Consider the following 25,146-nt stretch of genomic DNA (forward strand, 5'->3'; position numbering starts at 1 on the left):
ACTTATCAGATATAACAATGTAATAATTGATATAATTTGAAAGTAACGGTAAAACAAGCAACACAATTCTTTTTAGATTAGTTAGTAATAAGGTCATTAAAAATATTCAGTGTATAAAAGCATGATATAGGATCATTATTTTCTTTATGAAATTAAGAATGGGATGTTGGTTTAAGAAAAAATGTGTCTTGGAAAAAGTGATTACTACTTCTTTAGACTATCAAGAAATATTGCACTAAAGTGAATGAAATTAGATTATACTGTATGGGGTGCCTCGGTAGTTCAACTCCTCCCCAGTGCTAGGGGAAATCAGGCAATATTTAGAAAAGATACAACACATACTCACTTCCATACGTAATAAAATAAGGAGGGGAGAGGTGTCTGAGAAATATTAACTAAATCAATTCTGTATCTGCATCGGCTATAGAGACATCTTGTTTTCAATCATTACCACTTCCATAAAAGATGTAAGGGAACAATATTTTCCTCTATTTACATAGTCATATTCCCACCTAAAAATTTTTACCCTTTGCCCTGAAGGTAAGGTTTTCCCAAGAGTACTTGAGCTTTTGAGTACTATTTTTTGTTGTTTACAGTCAGGGCTGGCGCTTCCATTTAGGCGACCTAGGCGGTTGCCTAGGGCGCCAGGATTTGGGAGGGCGGCAGACTGCTCCGGTGGACCTCCTGCAGGCATGTCTGCGGACGGTCCGCTGGTCCCGCAGCTCCGGTGGAGCATCCGCAGGCAGGCCTGCAGCAGGTCCACCGGAGCCGTGGGACCAGCGGACCGTCCACAGGAACGCCTGCGGCGGGTCCACCGGAGGCGCGGGACCAGCGGACCGTCCGCAGGGATGCCTGTGGGAGGTCCATCGGAGGCGCGGAACCAGCGAGCTGGCCCTGCGCCTAAGGCGCCAAAAAACCCTGCACCGCTCCTGTTTACAGTATATGCAGGGCTGTGATGTCTTCCTCTCCCTCATATGCATATAGTACCTGGATTTTTCTACTAACTTTTCCAGCAACATGAATATGGCTAAACCAGGTTACTTGTCTGACAAATACACAGTCAAGAAACAAGGTATGGAAAATGTAAATTATGATGCAAAGTTTTTCAGGTGATCTTAATGTGGACATTAGACATTTCGGTTTGAAGTAATTATGCTATTAATGAAAAACAACTCAATCTTGACAGACATGGAAATGTGATTCTCATTCCCTCTGTATTAATATGAGGCCTTAGAACATGCAAGGGATTTTCTAAATGTGTGTGTTGCTTTGCCAAACAACAAAGAATGTTCTGCAGCAAATATTCACCCTACCCCAATTCTTACAAGGTTATAATTCATTTTTGTACGTCAGTTAAACAATTTCTGACAATCAAGTAGTGCCATTGAGGTGCTCCCTGCAGAACATTCTCAAAGGGATTCTCTCAGGAGCCATGCAAGAGAGGATTATTAATATTCATTTACAGTAGTACACGGCAAGCTGATTGGTCTGAAGTATGTATTTGAAGTCATAACTCTCAACTGTCCCAATTTTATCGGTATATCTGCAGTTGAAGGAATTTTAAGTTTATGATCCTGGAATTACAAAGATGTAAGATGAGAATGGGATGTTTTCCTTGAATTTGAGTTAATATCTTCCAAGCAAGAGAGGAACATCTAGCATTATTCACCTGTATATGATATCATTTGTGTTTTAATGCACTTAGAGGTCTTCTTCTGAAACTCAGTTCCAGCACATAATCTAGAAAGAGTTCTACTGCTACCAAATCAATGTGATTAGGAAAAAAAGTAATAAGAGCAATTGTGGGCTAATTTGCATGTGTGCATATGTAAATTACTGTACCTCTACCATATGTTGGTCTTCAACTGACTGTCAAGAATAAATCCCTGAAACACTCATCAGAAAGTTGAGAGATATGTTTAGAGTGACCAAAAGACTAAACAAATTTCTGGAATCCATGAGAGAATTCAGGAGCAGCAATCACTTGGAATCTTGAGTGTTATATTCAGTCTCTCCCGATGAAATCTGGCTGAGCCGTTTGCTTGATCCCCACAGCTTTCGGGAAAGCTGACCTGAGCGCATCTGTTTAAAGTAATCCAGAGAAACAAAAGGAGGGGGAAGGGATAAGGTGGATAAATTAAAAAAGGAACTTCAGACGCTGATTCTGGAGCAGTGCAGACAATACAAGGTACTGCACAAACACAAAATTATACCAACAGAAATTATTTCAGACAAACAAACAAAAAAAGGTAACATTTTGGGATGATTCTTCGATTGGCACAAAAGAACAAAAAGACAAACATTGATCATTATCTTTTCCACTTGTGAACAGTTAAAGGGACACTGTCAGGCAAGATAGGTCTAATATTTTACCTACTTTAAAATTGTTCTTATTTTGTGGGGAGTGGGTTCTGGATTCTAAATTGCTATTTTGTTAAAAAGAAAAAATGATTGCCAAGTGGAAATGAACAAAGTTAGTAGGAACAACATTTTATTTTAAGAGGGAATTACTAGAAATGAAGAGTAAAAGATAATTAAAAAGAGTACTTGACAATGTCCTGTAAGTGATGGACTACTGCAGGGCAGCGATGGCAAAATGGGAGAAAGAGAGAGAGAGAGAGGAGTTCTCATGATGCCAAATTTCTAGACTTCCACTGATCCTGGGTGAAGTGTTCAGTGCAAGAATTATTAAACAAATGTAATCTACAGTGAATATTCCATAAGTAAAGACATGTAATAAGCAGTTCACAGTGACAAGTAACCAAAGGCAATGTTAAATCATGGATTTAGTGAATTTGTATCATATTTGAATATGTGACACTATTCTGTCAGAAACTGTTAATTAACTTCCTAACTACCAGACCTGGGATTGGCAATAGACCAGAATATGAAATTCCTTATGGTTAAAGAAAATCATCCTTTAATGGCACAAAGTTCAGAAAAAGTTTATCATAAGTCTGGCACTTTGTAACTATATATTGAGCAGCTAAACAGAATCCAACAAGTCATCAGTGGTGTCAGCTCAAACAGGGAATGATCCTGCAGACTTCTGCAGTGTTCTAAGCAACTATATGGTTTTCTAAACCAGAATACAAATTCATTATACTCCACCTCTGATTATATTGTCAAGCATAAAAGGCAAAAGGTCAACCTTAGTCTCAACAGCACTTTACAATTATGTTTAATAAAATATGTAGAAAGAACCTCCTTTTGTTCTAAGGCTAAATATAGGATCACCACTGAAGCCCAACTCCTAACAGAGAGTACCTTCAGTAGGAGGAATTTGAAAATCTTCAATTTCTTATCTCCATATTTTACTTGTCAAACAAAAAAGTTAATACCTTTTAAACACAATAAAATGATTTTTACAAATCAGAGGAAACAGGAAAATATGGGATAAATGTTGTCCCTACCATTATTGTTTTTTAATCTGTTTAAACAGATATTAATCCTCCAAATGCTCTGAATTATAAACTGAACACACTGATAAAACTTGTGGAAAAACCTGCATATCCTTAGGAGGAATCCAACCCTAGGAATGTAGCATAGTGGGGAACTCAGATTTCTTTGTTCTTAATTACATTTACTTAAAGTCTCAGATAATGAATGACAAATTCCAGCCTAGCAGAGTTTTTCTAAGACTGGAAAATCTTTATAAAAGACTGGTGATTTTTAAAAATCTAACAAGACTATATCCATTAATTCTATAATAGAAAAAGTTGTTTAATTTGAAATGGATGGAACTTTTGCCACTGATTTCAACAGAAGCAGGATCAGGCTCTCATTCTGTGAAGATCCTAAGCAGGATATATTTCAGTAAACTATGTTTCCTTAACTAGAAACATTTCAGACACTTAGAACTAAGATGCCAGTATATTTTCAAAATTAATAATATACACATTACTTTAATACATACTTTGCTAGCAAATACTGAAGGTCAAGCAGACCTCAGTTTAAAGTCACCCTTCTGGCTGTAATAGTTAATAGTAGGAGCTTTCAACTTAAAATATACTGTAGCACTCCAGAGATTCAGAAAGCCTAACCCTGCCTCTCTTCATAATATTGGTGAAATACTTTGACAGAGGTGTTACAAGCAGTTACTGTGAAACCCCTGTTTTGAACATGACAAAGTGGGTATTGCTATTTTACACAGTGATGCTCTGTAACTGATAGTGCATATGCAGTACCTACATATTTACATCCACCGTAAGGAGCACAAAGGATGCTACTCAGGGTATCTTTGTGCAGTTACAATGAAAGATTCTGAATGGTGAGAAATACAGATTTTTCCAAAAAGGGAGGCAACACATAGTAAAGGGTATCTGACAAAAGCCAAAACTTAAAAGAAAGTAGCTCATTCTTTTTTGTTTCCAATTTTCTTCTGGGAAGTTACTTCATCATTTATAACGAAGGTATCACATACTATTCAGAACTTGTTTCTGAGAAGTGACAGACAACACTAGCATATTCAGAAAATGTTAGTTACTCTGACCTCTTGCTTATTCAACTGTGACAAAGTCTGCAGGTTAGTCCAACTGAGTCTGCTCTTTTCCCATCTGCGTTCCCTATATGCTCGTTTCTTATAGAGAAATCTCTATGCATAGAGCCATCTCAAAAATTATTTCTTTCCCACTGAAAACTCAAACTTGCTCTTAAGTTTGCCCTGCCATAGAGGAGACCTCTTGCTCAACTGGAAAGCAGAAATAAGTGAATTTCCCACTGTTCGGTAAACAAAGTTCTTGATGGTGGGTTTTACCTCAGCTGGCTTGCCAACACCAACGACAATCAACTTGCCATCCTCCAAGCCTACAAGGATGTGGCTGTATTCTTTGGTAACAGAAATGCAGCGAATTGGCAGTCGCATGGCTAAAGGGGAGATGCTGAGATTCAGGCTGAAATAAGCAAAACCACACAAAAAATACCTTAAATATTTAACTGCTATACATTATACATAATGGATAGAGCCATACTACAGCTGAACTCACTCAGCGTGAACTCAGATGCATTATCAAATAGGGTTTCACTGTTAAGTCCCAGTGTGTTTCAATACACTATAATTCAAGTTATAGTGAACTTCTACATAAAGCAGGGGTGGGTGAACTTTTTGGCCCAAGGGCCACATCTGGGTATAGAAACTATACGGTGGGCCATGAATGCTCACAAAATTGGGGTTGCGCTGTAGGAGGAGGTTGGGGGTGTGGGGTCCGGGGTCAGGCCAGAAATTAGGAGTTCAAGGTGAAGGAGGGGGCTCTGGGCTGGGGAAGTGAGGTGCGGGGGGGGGGTGTCGGTGAGGGCTCCAGCTGGGGACGTGGGCTCTGGGGTGGGGCTGGGGATGAGGGGTTTGAGGTGTAGCTGGATGCTCCAGGCTGGGACCAAGGGATTCAGAGGGCAGGAGGGAGATCAGGGCTGGGGCAGGGGGTTGGGCAAGGGCTCCGGCTGGGGAGGCAGGCTTTGGGGTGGGCCTGGGGATGAGCGGTTTAGGGTGCAGGATGGTGCTCTGGGCTGGGACCGAGGGATTCAGAGGGCTGGGGCAGGGGGTGGGCACAGGGAGTGAGGGGCTCCAGCTGGGAGTGCAGGTTCTGGGGTGGGCCTGGGGATGAGTGGTTTGGGGTACAGGAGGGTGATCTGGGCGAGGGGATCAGGGCTGGGGCAGGGGCTAGGGTGGCTCAGGGGTATAGGCTCTGTGTGGTGCTTACCTGAAGTGGCTCCCGGAAGCAGCGGCATGTCCCCCACTCCGGTTCCTATGCAGAGGTGTGGCCAGGCAGCTCTGCTGTGTGCTGTCCCATCTGCAGGCACCATGCCTGCAACTCCCATTGGCCGTGGTTCCTGGCCAATGGGAGGTGTGGGGGCAGTGCTTGAGGCAGGGGAAGCATGCTGCCCCTAAACATAGGAGCTGTAGGAGAGACTTGCCTCTGCTTCCGGGAGCCATGCGGAGTGGCCCCTCGACCCTGCTCCACAGCTGGAGCCCCGGAGCAGGGCAGGCCTCAGACCCTGCTCCCCAGCGGGAGCTTGAGGGCTGGATTAAAACAGCTGGTGGGCCGGAGCTGGCCCATGGTCCGTAGTTTGCCCACCCCTGACATAGAGGGTCAAATCCCATCCCCAGGCTATAGCCTTATTAACAGGCTTGTGCACTGGGGACACAATCAGTAAAGAAAGAAATCCTCTCTGCAGAGTGACAGGAGAGCAGACGTAGTGCTGCAGTTACCCCTGGAGCAAGTATGTTTCCTCCTCCTGGGGGCAAAGGCCAATGAATCTGCACAGTGGAAAGAAGAGGGGATTTTAAACTGAAGTTACAGCTGCATACCATGGGCTTGATTCTGCCAGGAGCTGAGCCCACAGCTCCCACTGATTTTGATGGGTCATGGATACTCAGTATCTTGCTGGATCAAGCCCCAAGTCTGCATCCAAGTCTGTCCCTTCCCAGATATTGAGGAGAACATTCCCAGTATTGGGATAAGGGCTGTCAGTGCAGTCATGCACCAGAAGTGGCATTCCCAGCTGACAAATAGGTCTTTCCTGCCCTTCAGTGTCCAGAAAATCCAAATAGGAGCATAAGGGACCCGGTTGTAATTTTGGATTTCCTTTGCAAATTGATTTTCCAGTATCAGGTGACGGGGCAATGAGAGAATAGCCATCTATGACCTCTTTTCAAAAAGAATGACAAGTCACATCCTTCAAGATCTCCACATCATACACCAATTCCTATATGTTAATAAACCACCATGCTGGTGCAGTACATTTTATCTGCAGTGATAATCTACTGATGCTGGTATGTTACCTATAGAGATCTCGAATGGAAAGGAATCCTTGTAGGCTCCCCATCACGATATATTCACCAGTCACACACATGTCTGACACTTCCTCCTTTAGATTCTCAGAGCCCAAATACTTCCCATTCACAGAATAGAGATGTAATGCATTCTTATCCTGAAGAGATTAAAACGAAATTACTCATGGAGGATTGAACGGATTAAGGATTTATTACTTATACATTCAGCTTGTTAATAGGAATTTAGCCAAGGTTGGTAGTAACCAAAGCTGTTGGTATCTGATAGCAGTATGTAGAATTAAATACAGGTTGAACCTCTCTAATTTGGCACTCCCTGGTCCGGCATAGGCACTGACTCCGTGGGTGCTCCGGGGCTGGAGTGCGGAGCATCCACTGGCACCAAGCTCCTCCCTCCTCCTGCACCTCTTGTGCGCAGGCCTCGCGCTTACCAACTCCTCTCCCTCCCTCCCAGTATTTCCAGAGCACCACGCATGGCTGATTTAGCAGTGTTCAACCTCCAGGAGGGAGAAGGAGGACCTGGGGCCGGTGGCTGGAACCCCGGGTGAGGGGCTGGCAGCTCGGGCCAGCATTGGAGCCCCCAGGCAGGAGGCTGGTGGCCGGAACCACAGGTGGCAGTGGGGCCCGCACTGGGTGCATTGCAGCACCCTCCGCACCCCTACTTCCCACACCTATGGAGACCCGCTAGCACTCTTCATTGACCTTCCGTGGTTTGGCAAATTCTCTGGTTTGGCACCGGTTAGGTCCCGAGGGTGCTGGACTAGAGAAGTTCAACTTGTATTTATTTATAATTTTTACCACACTACAATCTGATCTATGGGCATGCTTGACAAACTTAAAAATACATTCATCCTTAAAACAGCCTCTGGCACTCACCCACAGATAGCACTACCCCAGTAGCAACACGAATACAACAAACAATTAATAAGCCCCACCAAATAAACCAGAGTCCCCCGTTCCCAGGCTCACCCACCCTCCCAAATCCTACAGGGCAAGGAGAAAAGCTGGGGCTTGCAGCATGTCCTGAAAGTTAACAAACACAGACTGTTAACATTAGGTACAAGCCTCTTTCCAATTCTTGGCACAATTACACAAGCCTTCATCAAAAGAGGCATCCCTACACTGAATAGGCAGCGAGAATGAATTACACCATGAACCCTAAAGGTAGTCCCTCTAGGTCAGGCTGTCCCTCTCAATGTCTGAGAAACACTGGTGCATCTGTGGGGCAGCTTGCACATAGAATTTCCTAAGAAACTAGCTCTATTGCAAAAAAAACCCAGGTACATTTATGGTTAGTATTTACAGCAAAACACACACCAGTATTCTATGACTTTGGGTTGAAACTTGTGAAGTACCTTCAGAGTAGTCTTTCCTTCTATACTGGTGTGGACAACTATGTGTCCTTCCCAGGATACAGCCAGGTTGGGAACAGTCAGCAGAAGGGAACTTTCACAAGGTGGTCGCAAAGTCCTCATGTACTGACCTTTCCGAATAGTATGGATAATCACAGTGCTATCCTGTTAAGACAAAATACTCAATGCTATTTCTTTACGGTAATATTCACATAAGGTAATTATTTGGAGCAAGGGAAAAGAACATTACAAAAGATCTTAAGGTGCAGCAGTAGTTCTTGAAGAAGGAACTACTCAGTGGCGTAGTCAGGTGGAGGGAAGAGCGGGAGCAGAAAAAAAAAGACACCACCCACTGTGGCGCTTTTACTGACGGGGCAGCGCTCCAGATCTTTTGTGGCACTTCGGCGGCGGGACCTTCACTCGCTGTGCAGGTGTTCGGCGGCATTTTGGTGATGAAGCTTCAGTGCCGCCGAAGACTCTCGAAGCAAGTGAAGGTCCCACCGCCGAAATGCCGCGGAAGACCTGGCGCGTTGCCCCATCAGTAAAAGCGCCACAGCGGGTGGTGCCTTTTTTCTTTTTTTGCTCCCAGGTGAGTAAAATTAAAAAGGTGCCACTTGTGGCTTGGTGGGGGAGCGGCTGCTCCCCTGCGCACCCCCTAGCTACGCTACTGCTACAGGTACCAGACAGGAATCAGGGTCCCACTGTGCTAGGCATGTACTCAGACAGTGAAAAGAACAGAGTTCTTCCCCTTAAGAGTTCCAATCTCAGCATCTGAGGAGACAACAGGTGGAGAAAAAAACAAACAAATGCAGGTGGGGGAGGAGGAAAAGGTAGCAGTGAAACAAATCATATTTCACACAGAAAGTAGCAGTCACAGAACACCCCCGTGCAGCCGTTATCAAGTGTCTTGGAGGCATCATGGCAGAACAGCGGATTTGAAGGAAGACAAAAGAGTGGCTTTGCAGATCTTTTATGGGGAGCCTCCTCCCATGTCTGAGGGGTAGAATGGGACAAAATGTGAAGGTGCTTGAGGTAGAATTGGGCTATTTAGTGATGAAAGTGGGCCATCATCAGAATGGAAACAGAGGTCAACAGCTTGATAGAGTTTGTAGGTAGGGTGTGGTTAAGCTGTGGAGAGCCTCAGAGATAAAGACAAGCAGTTTGTGTTTGCTGAGGCAGAAAAAGAGTTCTGTAGCATAAGTATTCCTACAGGAAATTGGATTTCTTCAGATGGTTATACACACTTCAGACATTCACCTGTGCAAAAGAGCTGTGGCCTACTCTGTGAGACCAGTATGAGAGAAAGTGAATTATGCAATGTGTGTGGTGACATGGCACAAGACTTGCTCTTTACCCAAAAGGGAAAAGAGGAAACAGTATTGTTTTTTCCAGTTACACTAATCCTAGTAGTAAATATCACTCCTTTGAAGGAAAATCACGAAGATGCTTACCCTGGCTCCAGATACCACCATGTCCAGTTCAGTGCTGATGCTAACACTGGATACCTCATCAGTATGTCCATACAGAATCTGCAAGGGTTTAGGTGCCAGGCCTACAGGAACGCCTCCCTGATATCAACATAAAATGATACATTCATAGATTCTCAGTTGAAGAACACATACAGGTTATCTTTAACATCAGATGCACTGGGTGCCAGACACCACACTTTACTTCTATTGTTGCTCACATTTAGAGCCACCTAAGTCAGCTTCCCTTTTTGTGCCTCAGTTTATTAAATCACAAAGGAAATTAATTCATCCTTGATCTTTGTGTTCACTGTCTTCTTCAGAATTTAATTAAAGAGAGTGAAGACTATTTTGCATAAAAACTATATCAATTTTGTCTCATATCCCGAGGCAAAACAGAGAAACAGCCAATCTGATTCTGCTTTGTGAGAGAGATAATGGATCTCTTACAATATTTTTCATAAAACAACTTCCTGTAAGGGTACAGCTTTCAATAAGGGCATTCCAATACTCCAAAACAATTTGGTACTTCCATTTCACTTTTAACATAATGTAACTATATTCAAAATCACTTTAAATGGGGTCTGTTGTTGGCATGCACACTGTCTAAAGAGATGGGTGTGAAAACAATTTCTCTTCTGTTTTACAGTATGGAGAGATGAACGCCAACCAAAACTTTGAAAATATGAGGCACACATGACAGTGCTAAGAAGCAAGAAGATATATCAGAACAGACAACTGGATGAGGATCCAGAAAAGAATTTGACAATGCAGAGCAACGGAGTGAACAAGTGGCAATAGGCAGGACATTTGTCCCACTGCTTTCATATTGGTGGGGATAAAAACTCTTGGCAGCGTAGGGGGTGCTAGCAGATGCACGCAATGGGACACACCATGGCAACAGGGACATAGGTTCAAGGAAAAGTAGCATGATTGGTTCAGAACCCAGCAAGTGCAAATGCTGAAAAACACAGCAAGTGCAAGAATTACTGATCTGTCTGCCATGGGTATTTATAGAGCACCAGTCCCCATAATATCTAGGCACTGAACACACCCTGAGAACGGGTCATATTGTACCAGTACAGCAACTGAGAAAGTGAGTGTCAGCTTATGGTTGTAAGCCACCTTTGCATAGCCCTAGTCATGGGGCCATTAGGCATTGGTTCAGTCTCCAGTTCCCAATTAAATGTCTATGGCCCTCATGGCAGCAGGGATCTGGTGGAGATTGCAGTTTCTTGGCCACACCTTATTTTCCTGACAATGACCCCTACACGCTCCCTACACTGGACACTACAAGGGAGGGAATCAATTACATGGGCCTTAAACCACTCAAAGATTCCCCCCGACAAAAAGTGGCTTAACTGGTTTCTGGGGATTCCTTTGAATGCTGCTTTGCACTGTTGGGGTAGGGCAAAAGAAGCAGTCTTAGCAGGGACCTTAGTCTGACCAAGTAAAATAAATAAGTAGAGCTCGTAGGGACTTTCCCGTTGGAATGATTTTCCAAAGGAAAACGCAGTTTCTGCAAAACCAAAGTTTTCCACAAGAAAATTTTGATTTTGCCCAAAATTTCAGTTTTCCATAAGGAAAACCTAAATTAAATATTTCATTTCAGGTCAGTTCAACCTAGATTGGAATATTCTAGTTTTCTTAATTGACCAGAAACAACTAGCTTTGAGCCATGCGTCTGACGAAGTGAGTATTCACCCACGAAAGTTTATGCTCCAATACATCTGTTAGTCTATAAGGTGCCAAAGGACTCTCTCTAGCTTTGAGTCAGTTCAGCAAAACCTTGAACTGCATTTCTCTATCAGCACATTGTCTAATGGGAGTTGTAGTTCAGGCCCCTGATTCTCTCCTACGGCTGGGCTCTTTGGAGGACAACATCTCGCACAATGAAATGCAGATTTCCCTGCCTGAGCTGCATGGTGAATCATGGGAGTTACATGATTACATGCATTACGGGAGATGTAATCCACCCAAGGATCGTGACCTGTATGGAAGAATGTGTGCATCTGTCTCTCATTAGGTAGTGCATCACTATGGGAATTCATTTCAAATCAATAATGTCAAAATCTTGACATGTCTTAAATCAAAAATTTTCATGATTTCTGCACTGACAAAAATTTTAAAATTTAAGCTTTTAGTCCCAATTTGGTGCAAACAAATGCCATAATGTCAGAATTTCTTGTGAGATGGAAATTCCAAATTTCAGTAAGCTCTAGGCATATGGCTTCAACAAGAGAGAGTTCTACCTTCAACTTTCTGACGTTGTCTCCATTTGCGCAAACTACTGTCTTTCTGAAAGCAGCTGTAAAATGTTCTCAGTGTATAACATGTCAAACATGTGGTATCCTGCTAAGTGACAGCACGATTTCTTGTTCACTGCATACATCTGTCAGAGTATCTGTTTACGTGCCAATGCGCTGACCTTACAGCGTGCTAGCTGGATTTAGCCCTAAATGACTCTTAAACAAGACACAAGAAGATAAAATCAAGCTTATTGGCCACATGACACAGCAGGAGCTGTAGCTTGTAACACTTCCATTTCCCCATTTGCATGTTGAGGGGCAGAGATCTGCAAAGAACATCTGGTAAACCAAGATAATCAAGGGGTATCCTAGGGCTGGGCTAAGTTTTATTAACTCAGAAAACTGGTAGCCTGCTGGTACTTCAGCATAAAGACAATGCTGCCAAAAACCACTACTACCAAGTTAATTTGTTTGTGCATGCAGTCCACTTTCCCTCTTCTCGCTCTTGCTTTCATGTACAGGAATTACCAGGCTTTCAAAAGTGTAAACCAGGATATTTTCCTAGTTGAAAAGTTGCCTTTTATAAAGAAGAATGAAAACTGATACTAAAATGATCTTTCCACTATCACCACATTGGGGTCTTCTTTTATTTAGACCCTGCCATTTTGTGCTATGTTTAACACTGGTAAAGGCAACCTCACATTTTAGGGGCTTACATTAGCACACTAAAAATTATATGTACTTTCCATTTGTGAAATCACAAGTTAGATATTAAACCACCCTGGCGGGCCAGGCTGGTTTGTTTACCTGCCACGTCTGCAGGTTCGGCCGATCATGGCTCCCACTGGCCACGGTTTGCCACTCCAGGCCAATGGGGGCTGTGGGAAGTGGCGTGGGCTGAGGGATGTGCTGGCTACCACTTCCCACAGCCCCCTTTGGCCTGGAACGGCAAACCACGGCCAGTGGAGCCGAGATTGGCTGAACCTCTGGATGTAGCAGGTAAACAAACCGGCCCTGCCCGCCAGGGTACTTGCCCTGATGAGCCATGTGCCAAAGGTTGCCAATCCCTAGTGTAGATGTTCAGGCTTGGGCTGGAGCCCAGGCTCTGGAACCCCCCGAGGGGGGAGGGTCGAAGAGCCCAGGCTCCAGCCTAAGCCAGAACACCTACACCGCAATTAAACAGCCCTGCAGCCTAAGTTCAAGTCAACCGACAAAGGCCAGCCATGGGTGTTAAATCACAGCATAGACATACTTTATCTCCCCCTGGTCTCTCCTTACCAGACCTCTCCCTTACCTATCACAGAGGATCAATTGAGTCATATGACCCAGAGGTCAAATGACCTTCACTGTCCCCATCTGGGGAAGAGAGTTGGCTGAGACCCACTTCTCTTTAAAGAGCCAGCCACCCAGTGACAGTTACACATCAGTATTTCACACTAAGGAAACAGAACACCAGAAGAGAGGCAACATAGTCTAGTACTTTGAGCACAAGATTAGAAATCAGGAGCACCCGAGTTCTAATCCTGACTCTGACACAAACTCCTGAGATGCTGGACAGGTCACCTTCTCTAGTTTCTAGCTTCAGTTTCTCCATCAGTAAAATAGGAATAATATTTACTTATCTACGTCAAAGGGTTGTTTTATATTGTCTGCAAAGCACCTTAACCAAATAAAAGTACTCTAGGTAACATTATTAATGTCACTCTAATAAATGGAGCAGAGACACTAATACGTGTACTTGAAAACCATGGAACAGTCTAAGAGAGATACAGAACTCATCATCATTTTTACAAGTCTGTTTTACCCTGCAAACATGACAGACAGAGCAAACAAACAAACAAACAACTCTAATGAAACACTAATGAGTCTAAACATACTGGACTGGTAGATTGGTGAACAAAGTACTAAAGCAGAACCCTTCAGAAGGCTGCTTCTAAAGCTCTGCAGGAAGACTTACTTGCTGAACTATTTGCCATATCATACACGTTGTGTCTCTGGAACCTGAAATTAAATGGATTCCACAGAAATCTATAGCCAAACAGGTCACGATATCTATAAAGGAAAGAAAACAAATTACCTTAACTTTGCATCTTATCTAAACATTTTATCCAGCTTTAAAACGGATAGACATTTGGTGGCAATGGGATGCTGTGCAGCAGCATTCCAGCAATGTAGTTACCTTTGCAAACAAACTCAAACCCTACACCAGGAATGTGGTATACATTTTCAAGACTCAAAGTCTAAGGTCCTAGTTGTAGTAATAAAGCCCTAGCCAGGAGCAGGACAAACATTAAAAGTAATCATTATTATCTTATCTTAAAAAAATAAAGATTGTTTTTAAAACACACTGGGACTACTATTGGAATGACTATACAAATACACGAGCATATAGGTTTTCATTAGTCCTACCTGAACCACAGAGCGTGATGGCAAGAATGGGAGAAACTAGGGTATTCTCTCATTACAATGTGACCCAAATACACTATTCTATTATTCTTTATAAAAGACTGAGCCTTGCAATAGTCAAAGTGTCAGATTTTTGTGTTGCAAAAACCATGTCTAAAATATGTAATTTCATAATTCAAAACAAAAATAGTTTACTTACCCATGTGTCTGACATGCTGTCCAATTAATTTGCCCTTTGTGAGCGATGTCACTCTAATGCTATTGTCCCAGTGCCCTCCACTGAACAGCAACTTTGCATCATGGGACACTACAAACAGTTTAGAGGTGATCTCTAGCCCTGGAGTGAAAGGACCACTTATGCTACGTTGGGTTCTGCAAACAAATTTTACAGTTAAGATTTGCCCTGTGTTAATATTATGATCTATAGAGAATATGTACCTAGGAACACTAGGGTTGAAATCCTGGCCCCGCTGATGTCAATTAAAAAATTCCCTTTGTCTTCAGGGCAGGTCAGGATTTCATACTAGTTCTTTATACAATACCCTACCTGGTTTGAGACACTGTGGATAACTTTAATCCACATTAAATAGTATTTATAGAATTTTTTTTTCAAAATTCTGTAAAAAGACAAACCTCTTGTAAACAATCAAAAGGTGAGATACAGTTTGTAATCTGAAGTGTGGTTCTGCTGTGAAAAGGTTGTTTTTAACTCATGTTTTTACAAACTAAATGGTAGTTTTTACTCATGAAATCTACTCCTCTCATGTATTCAGTCTCATATTTCTTCACTTTGATGACAAGTGTTTTAACTACTCTTGACTCCTGTTAATACTGTTGAGCTAATATATGTAAGGAAGAGTGAGCTCTATTCCTCTTAGTCCATCACCAACAGAAGGGTTTATTAAATTCCAATCAGTTAACCTTGTGCAAACCCAGTGAATGCAATGGGAGTTGCAGAGATGTCACTGAAAACAGAGCTGGAAGATATGAATTGCATAGATATAAACAAGGCCACATCTGCAGAACATTTATTATGAACGATGATGCATGAGAATAATGAAGCAAGCTTGACTCTCAGATGCCAGAATTAGTTTGCAAGGCTGGCAGTTAGAAAAACATTTTAGTAAATTGGTCTGAAAGTCAGTAATAGACAATGAAGACAGAACCTTACAATAGCATTGTTTTAGTCACTTCTCAGAAAAAAACTGTAGTTTAATTAATATTAGGGGATGTCAAAGCTTTGAAAAATGTAAAGCACACTATACAGATCTTAGATTTTAATTAAAAATCACAGATAATTAAAGCAATGCTATCAAATCACTATAGAAGACAACTGTGTACCTATAGTACTTTGACTCATACTGTTTTTATAACAGAGGTCACTACTGCACCTTTCATCTTCTTTACTTACTTGGGATTTGTCACAGTTGGATCTCTGATGAACGTAAAATAGTTGGAGATATTTCTATCATATGGTAGCCACCCGTGGGTTCCAATAATGCAGTTCAGACTTGCTATCACCTGAAAAAGTAAGTTTGATAAAAATCAATGAAACTGTAATGTTGCAAAGCCCTCTTCTTTGCATGTCTTTCTCAATAAGAGAGCTTGCATCTGAGCCAACATAGGTTTCTTGAAAGTTTACCACCAAACTGATCCAGCTGAGGCTAGCACTATCATGAGGACAGGATGGAGAGTCTGTGAGGTTTTTTTTTTTATTTTTATTTTTTAAATAATGAGTTATGACTAAGGCTATGTATGTGTCATGGACGCCATGGAAGTCAAGGAATCCGTGACTTCCAGAGACCTTTATGACATTTTCTGCTTCAGACTCTGGAGCTGGCATCCAGTAGGGCCCTGGCAGGGTCCCAGCAACAGGGGGCCCCCTGCAAGGTTCCAGCGACAGGTGACAGACTCCTGAGTGGGCCCTCCTCAGGGTTCCAGCAAGAGGCAGCAGACTCAGGTAGGGAGGACACACCTCGGGCTAGTGGATGGAGGTGTACCATTTTCTCTTTGGGAAATATGGTCACCGTGCAACTCCCAGCCAGAGTGGGTGGAGGGTGGCCCCCCCTGCAGCTTCCAGCCACCACGGTGGCAAGGGAAACCACGGAGCCACAGCAACAAAAGTCACAGACAGGTCACGGCTTCCATGAATTTTTGTTTATTGCCCGTGACCTGTCCGTGACTTTTACTAAAAATAACTCTGACAAAATCTTAGCCTTAGTTATGATTCTAATGTATGGTACATACTGCCTAGATAGAAAAGTGAATGATGCTTGTGTGTGATATATATTGGCTAGATAGAACAGTGATTGGTACTTGAGATGCAGGCTGGTAAGAAGGCCTATGCTTCGCACATGCATTTCATCATAATTATTTAATTCCTGAATTTTATTTTCTTTAAAATACTCAGTGGCAGTAACTAGCATTTAAAATTACGACAAATTACGACAGAGTCGTTTTGTTACTGAGGGTATGGCTACACTTGCAACTTCAAAGCGCTCCCACGGCAGCGCTTTGAAGTGCGAGTGTGGTCGCCGCACCAGCGCTGGGAGAGAGCTCTCCCAGTGCTGCAGGTACTCCACCTCCCCGAGGGGATTATCTTACAGTGCTGCGAGTCGCGCTCCCAGCGCTGGGACACTGTTTACACTGGCGCTTTACAGCGCTGTAACTTGCTGCGCTCAGGGGGGTGTTTTTTCACACCCTTGAGTGAGGAAGTTGCAGCGCTGTAAAGCGCCAGTGTAGCCAAGGCCTGAGTCAGTGTGAAAGTAATTCCATCTAGTTTTAATGTAGTGTACTATTTTTGTCAGCGACTTGAAAGGAATAGAATCAAATCTTCAGACACAGGTGTACAAAATCTGACTAGCCACAGGTTTATTTATGCCTAATTTGGCCTATACAAATGTGAGTGGAGGAAATTAAACAATATATGAGCACTTCCAAAGAGATTATTAAGATGGAGACTGTTATAAGAACCTAGATTCAGATTGATAGTAACACGTTATCTCATTATGACATCTAGAACATTACTAGCACCCACATTTTGTCAATATAAAGGTTAATTTTAGGAACAGTGCAGTCATATGTAACACAGAGTTTCAAACAGCTGTACTGACACATCCAACTCACCAGGATCTCTGGGCTCCCTTGAGACATAAAGGAACGTGACTGGTTCCTGGGAACAACAGCCTTGACAATGGGAACACCATCACTGATACCCTATGAGAAATGACATATTCAGTTGACAAACATCCATAGGTGGGACAAATACTTTAGTTACCTGGGAGACAAAGTTGCACTACCAGGTAGAGGTACACACATCTTAAATAGCTAAGTTCGGCCACTAACAGTAGGGGAGAAATCTTGACCACTTTGAAGTCAATGGGAATTTTGCCATTGACTACAGTGGGGCCAGGATCTCTCTCTCCAGACTGCATGTAGGCACTTGGAAAGTAGGAAGGGAAGGAAGCAAAAAGGATAAAATGTACCATTTAGATAGTTAAAATAAATGTTACAGAATCACTGCAGGATGAGGGTAAGTAAACCTACTCAACCTGTATAAATTCACTGCAAAGAAACATCTCCTTCTATACAAATGGTTTATTAGATGTTTTGTACAAAATATTCTTTACATTACAAGCAAGTTTATTTTTAGTCTGCTGACCACCTTTTATTTCAATGTATTAGAGGTTTCAGACTAGTCTTAAAACACATGCAATATAATGTGTGTCAGCTGCTACCTCTACAAAGAATGACTTAAGTTCAGGGAGATGCTGGAACAGATTCAGGGTTGAGCTGTCACTTTTGGTCTGTCTCTGTAGTACCTCCTCTGCAGATAATCTCGCAGGATGAGGCTCCTAGGAAACAATATCAATTTTTGAAAAAAAAATCAAATTTATACACAATCTCAGCATAGTGGGAAATAATCTTTTATTGAACTGTTCAAGTCATGTATGGTATTTAGAGTCAAGAGAATGTAAATTCTAACTCAATGTATTAAATTCAGATGAAGGGATTCCTCTGGAGTTATTGTTTCTAGACCATTTTTCTATACAAAGAAAACCTTGGCTGATTTACTTGGGAGATTTACTCCACAGGGGATAGGGAGAGGGAAAGATTTTGTTAAATTCATTTGGTGGCTTTTTCTTAAAGCTGGTTTTATTATTTGAGAAAAATATTTACCATTCATACCAAAAAAAGGAACATTTAGATTTTATTACAAGCCATGTTGCTAATCTTTCCTCTCACTGATAGCTGGCATGAAAGGTTTACTATACATAACACCTGTAGAACGTCACATCTGTTCTAGAATTTAGACAGCCTTAGGACTAGACACTAGGGAAACTGGAGTGGAAACCTGGACAGAAAGGAATGAAAGTGGAGAATTGGACTAACGCCAACAAAAATGTACTTCCTGTCTTACAGGAGCATATTTAACAAAATACCTAGTACTATACAATAATTATCAAAGGCATGCAGACGGCAAACAACTCGTATGAATAATCCAATTTAAAAAATTGACGAGATGGCAAGTCTATCTGAAAGGGCTTTTCTCAGAGCTATAGTTCGCGCTCAAAAATATTAAATGGCAAAATTATGAAGAAAGTTGTTTCCGCATCTATTTAAATTACATCAGAAGATGAAATACCAAAGATAAAATTTTCAAAGGCTCCTAAGTGACTTTGGAGTCTAATTCCCATTTTCAAAAGTGACTTGGGCCTGGTCTATACTGGGAGGAGGCGGGGGGGAAAATCGATCTAAGTTATGCATCTTCAGCTACGTGAATAATGTAGCTGAAGTTGACGTACTTAGATCAACTTACCGCAGTGGACACCACGGTGAGTCGACTGCTACCGTTCCCCCGTCGACTCTGCATGTGCCTCTCACTGAGCTGGAGTACAGGAGTTGATGGGAGAGTGCTCGGGGATCGATCGCTGCCCCTCAATCCAGCCGGTAGGGAAGACATACCCTTAGATACTTAGGTGCTTAAATTTAATTGAAAGTCAACGGGACTTAGGCTCCTAAGTGTCTAGTCACCTTTGAAAATAGGAAATAGGCTTTTTTGAAAATTTTATACCAGGTCTCCTTTATTAATGATAACACTGTAGAAGATTAACTTTCCTAAAAGTTACATGTTTCCTACAATTTACAGGTTATAAGACCTGGAATAGACTCTTAAAGGAACAATAGCCATCACAATGGTTGCGTAATCCTTCTACAAGCCCCTGCCATTCAAGTGTATATCTTCCCAAAACTGACTGATATGGAACTTGTGTGTTTATTGCTACAAAAAGAGATTTACCTTCAGCAGCTGACAGGGTGTTTGTCCAAAATTATTAATCATCCCTTCTAAAGCTTTTCTTTCCTTCTCATCTGTTAAGGCATCTAAATCCACAGCTCCTGGAATCATAACCAGAGTAGTAAAGGGCAGTAAACAATAAGCAGCATTGTCTACCCATAATTCACTGAAGAAAAAGTTATGAAACACATGTAGGAAAATATACACTAACTGCAAAACCATTACCCCTTCTCTCTATAAAATTATCAACCACCATCAGTTTATTTTACGTAGTCTGCTAAAAGTTCCATTCTGCAAACTTTCTCCTACAGAAGTGAGTGAGTGTTTTGGTTGCAGCATCTGGCTTTTGGGAAGATAAATCTTCTTAATTTAATGTGCGCAAAAAGTAACCCAGAATAGACTTTCTTGATTAAAGACTTTCTAAAGTTTACCTTCTAAAATATGTTCTATAGTAAATTACTATGACTAGACTCTAGAAAATAAGTTCCAATGTGTTTTCCATTATGTTTCCAATGGAATCTTACAGAACTGTTTGTTAATTGAACAGAAGCAATTATAAAGTTCCTACAGAAGGGCTAAAGAGGGTATTTAATTAAAAATTCACATTTTCTTATCCGAACATCAAATATTCTGTTCTTTTACCATATGGCACTATACTGCATTCTTGATGAGGAATCTGTTTCCAGATATTTCTCAAACCCCACAAATATGATTGCAATGACAAGAAGAGAGCATGGTTTTGTACCTTCGTAAGTACAGTAATAGAACACATTGAGCGCCTCCACTGCAGCTGGTCCCCTCTGTTTGTAGCCAAAAATCAGATCTATCCATTCATGGAGATGAGCAGAGACATACTCAGACTCCTAAGACAGAAAGAATTAATATCATCAATTGACGTACTAACTCTCTCTCCCAGATACACTGATGGGGTTAAACACAAAAGAATTAGAGTGCCCACAAACTGCCTAAGATGCATGCACATCAGCAGTTCAACAGATGTGTAAGGATATGCATATGTGCTAAGGACATGAATGTGAAGATAGGAGAGGCATTATTTAATAGGGCTGTCGATTAACAGCAGTTAATTCATGCGATTAACTCAAAAAATGAATCGATTAATCGCCCTGTTAAACAATAGACTACCAACTGAAATTTAAATATTTTTGCATGTTCTTCTACACATTCAAATATATCGATTTCCATTACAACATAGAATAGAAAGTGTACAGTGCTCACTTTATTTTTTATTACAAATATTTGCACTGTAAAAATGATAGAAAGTTTTTCAATTCATCTCCAACAAGTACAGTAGTGCAATCTCTTTATCATGAAAGTTGAAATTACAAATGTAGATTTTTTAATTATGTAACTGCACTCTAAAACAAAACAATGTAAAACGTTAGAGCCTACAAGTCCACTCAGTCCTACTTCTTGTTCATCCAACCGCTAAGACAAACACTTGTTTATATTTATGGGAGATGCTGCTGCCTGCTTCTTATTTACAATGTCACCTGAAAATGAGAACAGGCTTTCGCATGGCACTTTTGGAGCCAGCGTTGCAAGGTATTTATGTGCCAGATATGCTAAACATTCTTATGCCCCTTCATGCTTCGGCCACCATTCCAGAGAACATGCTTCCATCCTGATGATGCTCATTACAAATATAATGTGTTGATTAAATTTGTGACTGAACTCACTAGAGGAGAATTGTATATCTCCTACTCTGTTTTACTCGCATTCTGCCATATATTTCATGTTATAGCAGTCTCGGATGATGACCCAGCACATTTGTTTTAAGAACACTTTCACAGCAGATTTGACAAAACGCAAAGAAAGTATCAATGTGAGATTTCTAAAAATAGCTACAGCACTCGACCCAAAGTTTAAGAAGCTGAAGTGTCATCCAAAATCTGAGAGGGACAAGGTGTGGAGCATGCTTTCAGAAGTCTTAACAGAGCAACACTCCAATGTGGAAACTACAGCATCTGAACCACCAAAAAAGAAAATCAACCTTCTGCTGGTGGCATCTAACTCAGATGATGAAAATGAACATGCATCAGTCCGCTCTGCTTTGGACCGTTATCGAGCAGAACCCACCATCAGCATGGACGCATGGATGCTGGAATGGCGGTTGAAGCATGAAAGGACATATGAGCATCTGGCACATAAGTATCTTGCAACGTTGGCTAAAACAATATCATGTGAAAGTCTGTTGTCACTTTCAGGTGATATTGTAAACAAGAAATGGGCAGCATTATCTCCTGCAGATTATAACCAAACTTGTTCGTCTGAGTAGTTGACTGAACAAGACATAGGACTGAGTGGACTTGTAGGCTCTAAAGTTTTACATTGTTTTATTTTTGAAAGCAGTTTATTTGGTACATCACTCTACATTTGTAAGTTCAACTTTCATGATAAAGAGATTGCACTACAGAACTTGTAGGAGGTGAACTGAAAAATACTGTTTCTTTTGTTTTTTACAGTGCAAATATTTGTAATAAAAATACATATAAAGTGAGCACTGTATACTTTGTGTTGTAATGAAATCAATGTATCTGAAAATGTAGAAAACATCCACAGCTATTTAAATAAATGGTATTCCCTTATTGTTTAAGAGCGTGATTAATCGCGATTAATTTTTTTAATCACTTGACATCCTATTATTTAATAATTGCAATAAAAGATTACAGCTACAAGTAAAGGAATGAAATTTTAAAAAGGAAAATGTAAAAGATCAACAGTAAACTTCCTGATGCTAGTCATCGATTAGAAAGCCAGAAGGGACAATTGTGATCATCTAGTCCAGAGGTGAGCAAACCGTTTGGCCCGAGGGCCACATCTGGGTGGGGAAATTGCATGCAGGGCCCTGAAGGTAGGGCTGGGGAAGGGGTTGAGGTGTGGGAGGGGGTGCGGGATGGGGTGCAGTGTGCAGGAAAGGGTCTAGGCAACGGGTTGGGGCGGAGCAATGCGGGTGTACGAGGGGTCTTAGGGCAGGGGGTTGGGGTACAGCGTGCAGGAGAGGGCTCAGGGCAGAGGACTAGGGCGCAGGGAGGGGTGCAGAGAGTGGGAGGGGGCTCAGAGCAGAGGATTGGGGGCTCAGGGCAGAGGGTTGGGATGCAGGAGGGGTGCGCCAGGTGTCTCAGGGCAGAGGGTTGGGGTGCAGCAGGGGGTCTCAGGGCAGGGGGATGGGGTGCAGGCAGGGGCTCGTCAGGTCGCGGGGTGCAGGAGGGGTTCAGGGTGCGGGCTCTAGCTCGGCACCTCTAACCTGGAGTGGTTCCAGGGTGGCAGAGGCATGCAGCGGGGCCTGCCCTAGTCCCGCACCACTTCTGGAAACAGCCGGCACCATGTCCCTGCAGTCCCAAGGGTGGGGGGGGTGGGGAGAGGGCTCCACGCGCTGCCCTCACCTACAGGTACCTCCCCTGAAGCTCCCATTGGCCGCGGTTCCCCATTCTTGGCCCTTGGGAGCTGTGGGGAGCGGCTGTTCTGGTGGTTTTCCAGACCAATAATCACTCTTGTGGCTCATCTCTTAACCTTCTCCAGTTTATCAATATTTTTTTTGTATTGTGGGCACCAAACTCGACCCAGTAGTCCAGCAGCAGCCACACCAGTAACACACACAGAGGTAATATAATCTCCCTACACCTACTCAATACTCCTTTGTCTATATATTTAAGGATTGCCTTTTGGCCACAGCGTCGCACTACAGCTCATGTTCAACTGATTAGCCACCATGACTCCCAAGTCCTTTTCAGAGTCACCACTTCCCAGGATAGAGTCCCCCATCCTGTTAGTATTATGGCATGTGTTTTTTGTTCCTAGATGTATGATCTGACACTTGGCCATATTAAAATTAGCAGTATGCTTGCTCCCAGCTTATCAAGCAATATAAATCAATCTGTATCCATGACCTGTCCTGTAAATTATTTACCACTCCCCCAATCTTTGCGTCATCTGAAAACTTTATCTGTAATGATTTAGTTTTTTTCTAGATCATTAATAAAAATGTTAAATAGCATAGGGCAAAAAACTAACATCCATGGAACCCCACTAGAAACTCACCGTCTTGATAATGTTGCCCTATTTACATACTGAGACCTATCAGTTAGCCAGTTTAAAATACACTTGAAGTGCATCGTGTTGATTCTGTATCCTTCTAGTTTCTTAATGTCACGTAGTACCAAGTCAAATGCCTTACAGAAGTCTATTACACCAGTACTATTACCTACAAACCAAACTTGTAATCTCATCAAAAAAGACAAAGTTAGTCTGACAGGATCTCCTTTTCATAAACCCATGTTAAATGGCATTAACTATATTGTCCTCCTTTAATTCTTTATTGAGTCCTAGATCAGCCATTCTGTTATTTTGCCTGGGATTGATGTCAATCTGACAGACCTAGAGTTATTTGAGTAAACTCATTGAAATATTGGTACAACATAGTTTTCTTCCTCAGTATTCCAAGACTTAATGAAAATCACGCACTAATGGGCCAGAGAACTCCTTGGCCAGCTCTTTTAAAAAACTCTTGAATCAGACCTGCTGATTTAAGAATGTCTGACTTTAGTAGCTGCTGTTAAACATCCTCCTGAGTTATTGTTGAAATCCAAGACCTGCACAGCCTTTGTAGACCTGTCATTGACCTATGATATGGTCTGGATTAAAGCCCTGATTCTGAAAGCTTGCAAGGATCATCCCCTGCCTCAAAACACTATGCCTGCTATGGACAATGCTGAACAATAGGTGGCTGTGTCTCCATTTGAGCGACAAAGTCAGTTTGCCCCGGTTCCTCCACAATGGACTGCCACAAGGCTCAGCACTCGCCCCAACACTCTTCAAATGTCTACACAAATGACAAGCTGCCAATGATGCGGATTTGCATATTTGCATATGCGGATGACGTTGCCCTGGTAACGCAAGCAGCCACCTTCAATGACACTGAGTCCACCTTGAATGGGGATCTAAACATCAGAGAGGCATATTTCCAGAAATACAGGCTCAAACCAAACCCCCACAACACAACAGTCAACGCATTCCACTAAGAAACCCTGAAAGTGACCTGCTGTTGCAACACTGTGCAACATAACCACACTTTAACTTATCTTGGGGTGAAGCTGAGCCACATGCTAACCTTCCATGACCATCTGAAGAAAGTAGCCACCGATATGAAGACAAGTGTCAACCTTGTCCAGAAAAATAGCCACACTCGACTTGTTGATGTCAAACTGAACACTACAATATGGTGCATTGGTGGAACCCTCAGGTCAACCCCAACACCCTGGCTGCCCGTGCTGTCACATATCACTCCCCCCATCCATTCTCCATGACGCCGCAACCCTTTGAAAAGTCCAGTGAATCAAAGAAAATGAACATCTCTTCCACCAGGACCTCAATGGTATCCTTCACCGCTGGTTGAAGTCATGCAAGCCCTTTTCGACCTATGCGCTTAACCTTCAAAATGCAGCTTCAACGCTGATGAAGCTTGGAAAGCTGAATGGAGTTCACAAGAAGTCACAAAGAAATATCTTGTGAAAGACCCAATGCAACCCTAAACCTCATCCATTCAAACCATGACAGATGCAGATACTTGATG

At 42.2% G+C, this 25,146-nt stretch overlaps 1 protein-coding gene across 1 annotated transcript in view; it reads right to left on the bottom strand.

Moving 5' to 3' along the window:
• Positions 1 to 805: 805 nt before the first annotated feature.
• Positions 806 to 25,146, bottom strand: part of NBEAL1 (neurobeachin like 1) — a 142,394-nt gene continuing 118,053 nt past the window's right edge. The window contains 12 exon segments of the mRNA XM_030580909.1: positions 806 to 2,082; positions 4,757 to 4,892; positions 6,779 to 6,927; positions 8,143 to 8,304; positions 9,591 to 9,707; positions 13,812 to 13,906; positions 14,460 to 14,632; positions 15,672 to 15,781; positions 17,387 to 17,476; positions 17,998 to 18,114; positions 19,560 to 19,657; positions 20,302 to 20,419. Coding sequence (XP_030436769.1) covers positions 1,981 to 2,082; positions 4,757 to 4,892; positions 6,779 to 6,927; positions 8,143 to 8,304; positions 9,591 to 9,707; positions 13,812 to 13,906; positions 14,460 to 14,632; positions 15,672 to 15,781; positions 17,387 to 17,476; positions 17,998 to 18,114; positions 19,560 to 19,657; positions 20,302 to 20,419 — 1,467 coding nt within the window. The 3' untranslated portion in view covers positions 806 to 1,980.

The sequence above is a fragment of the Gopherus evgoodei genome, chromosome 11 (genome assembly GCF_007399415.2).
Source record: "Gopherus evgoodei ecotype Sinaloan lineage chromosome 11, rGopEvg1_v1.p, whole genome shotgun sequence".
Lineage (NCBI taxonomy): Eukaryota > Metazoa > Chordata > Testudines > Testudinidae > Gopherus > Gopherus evgoodei.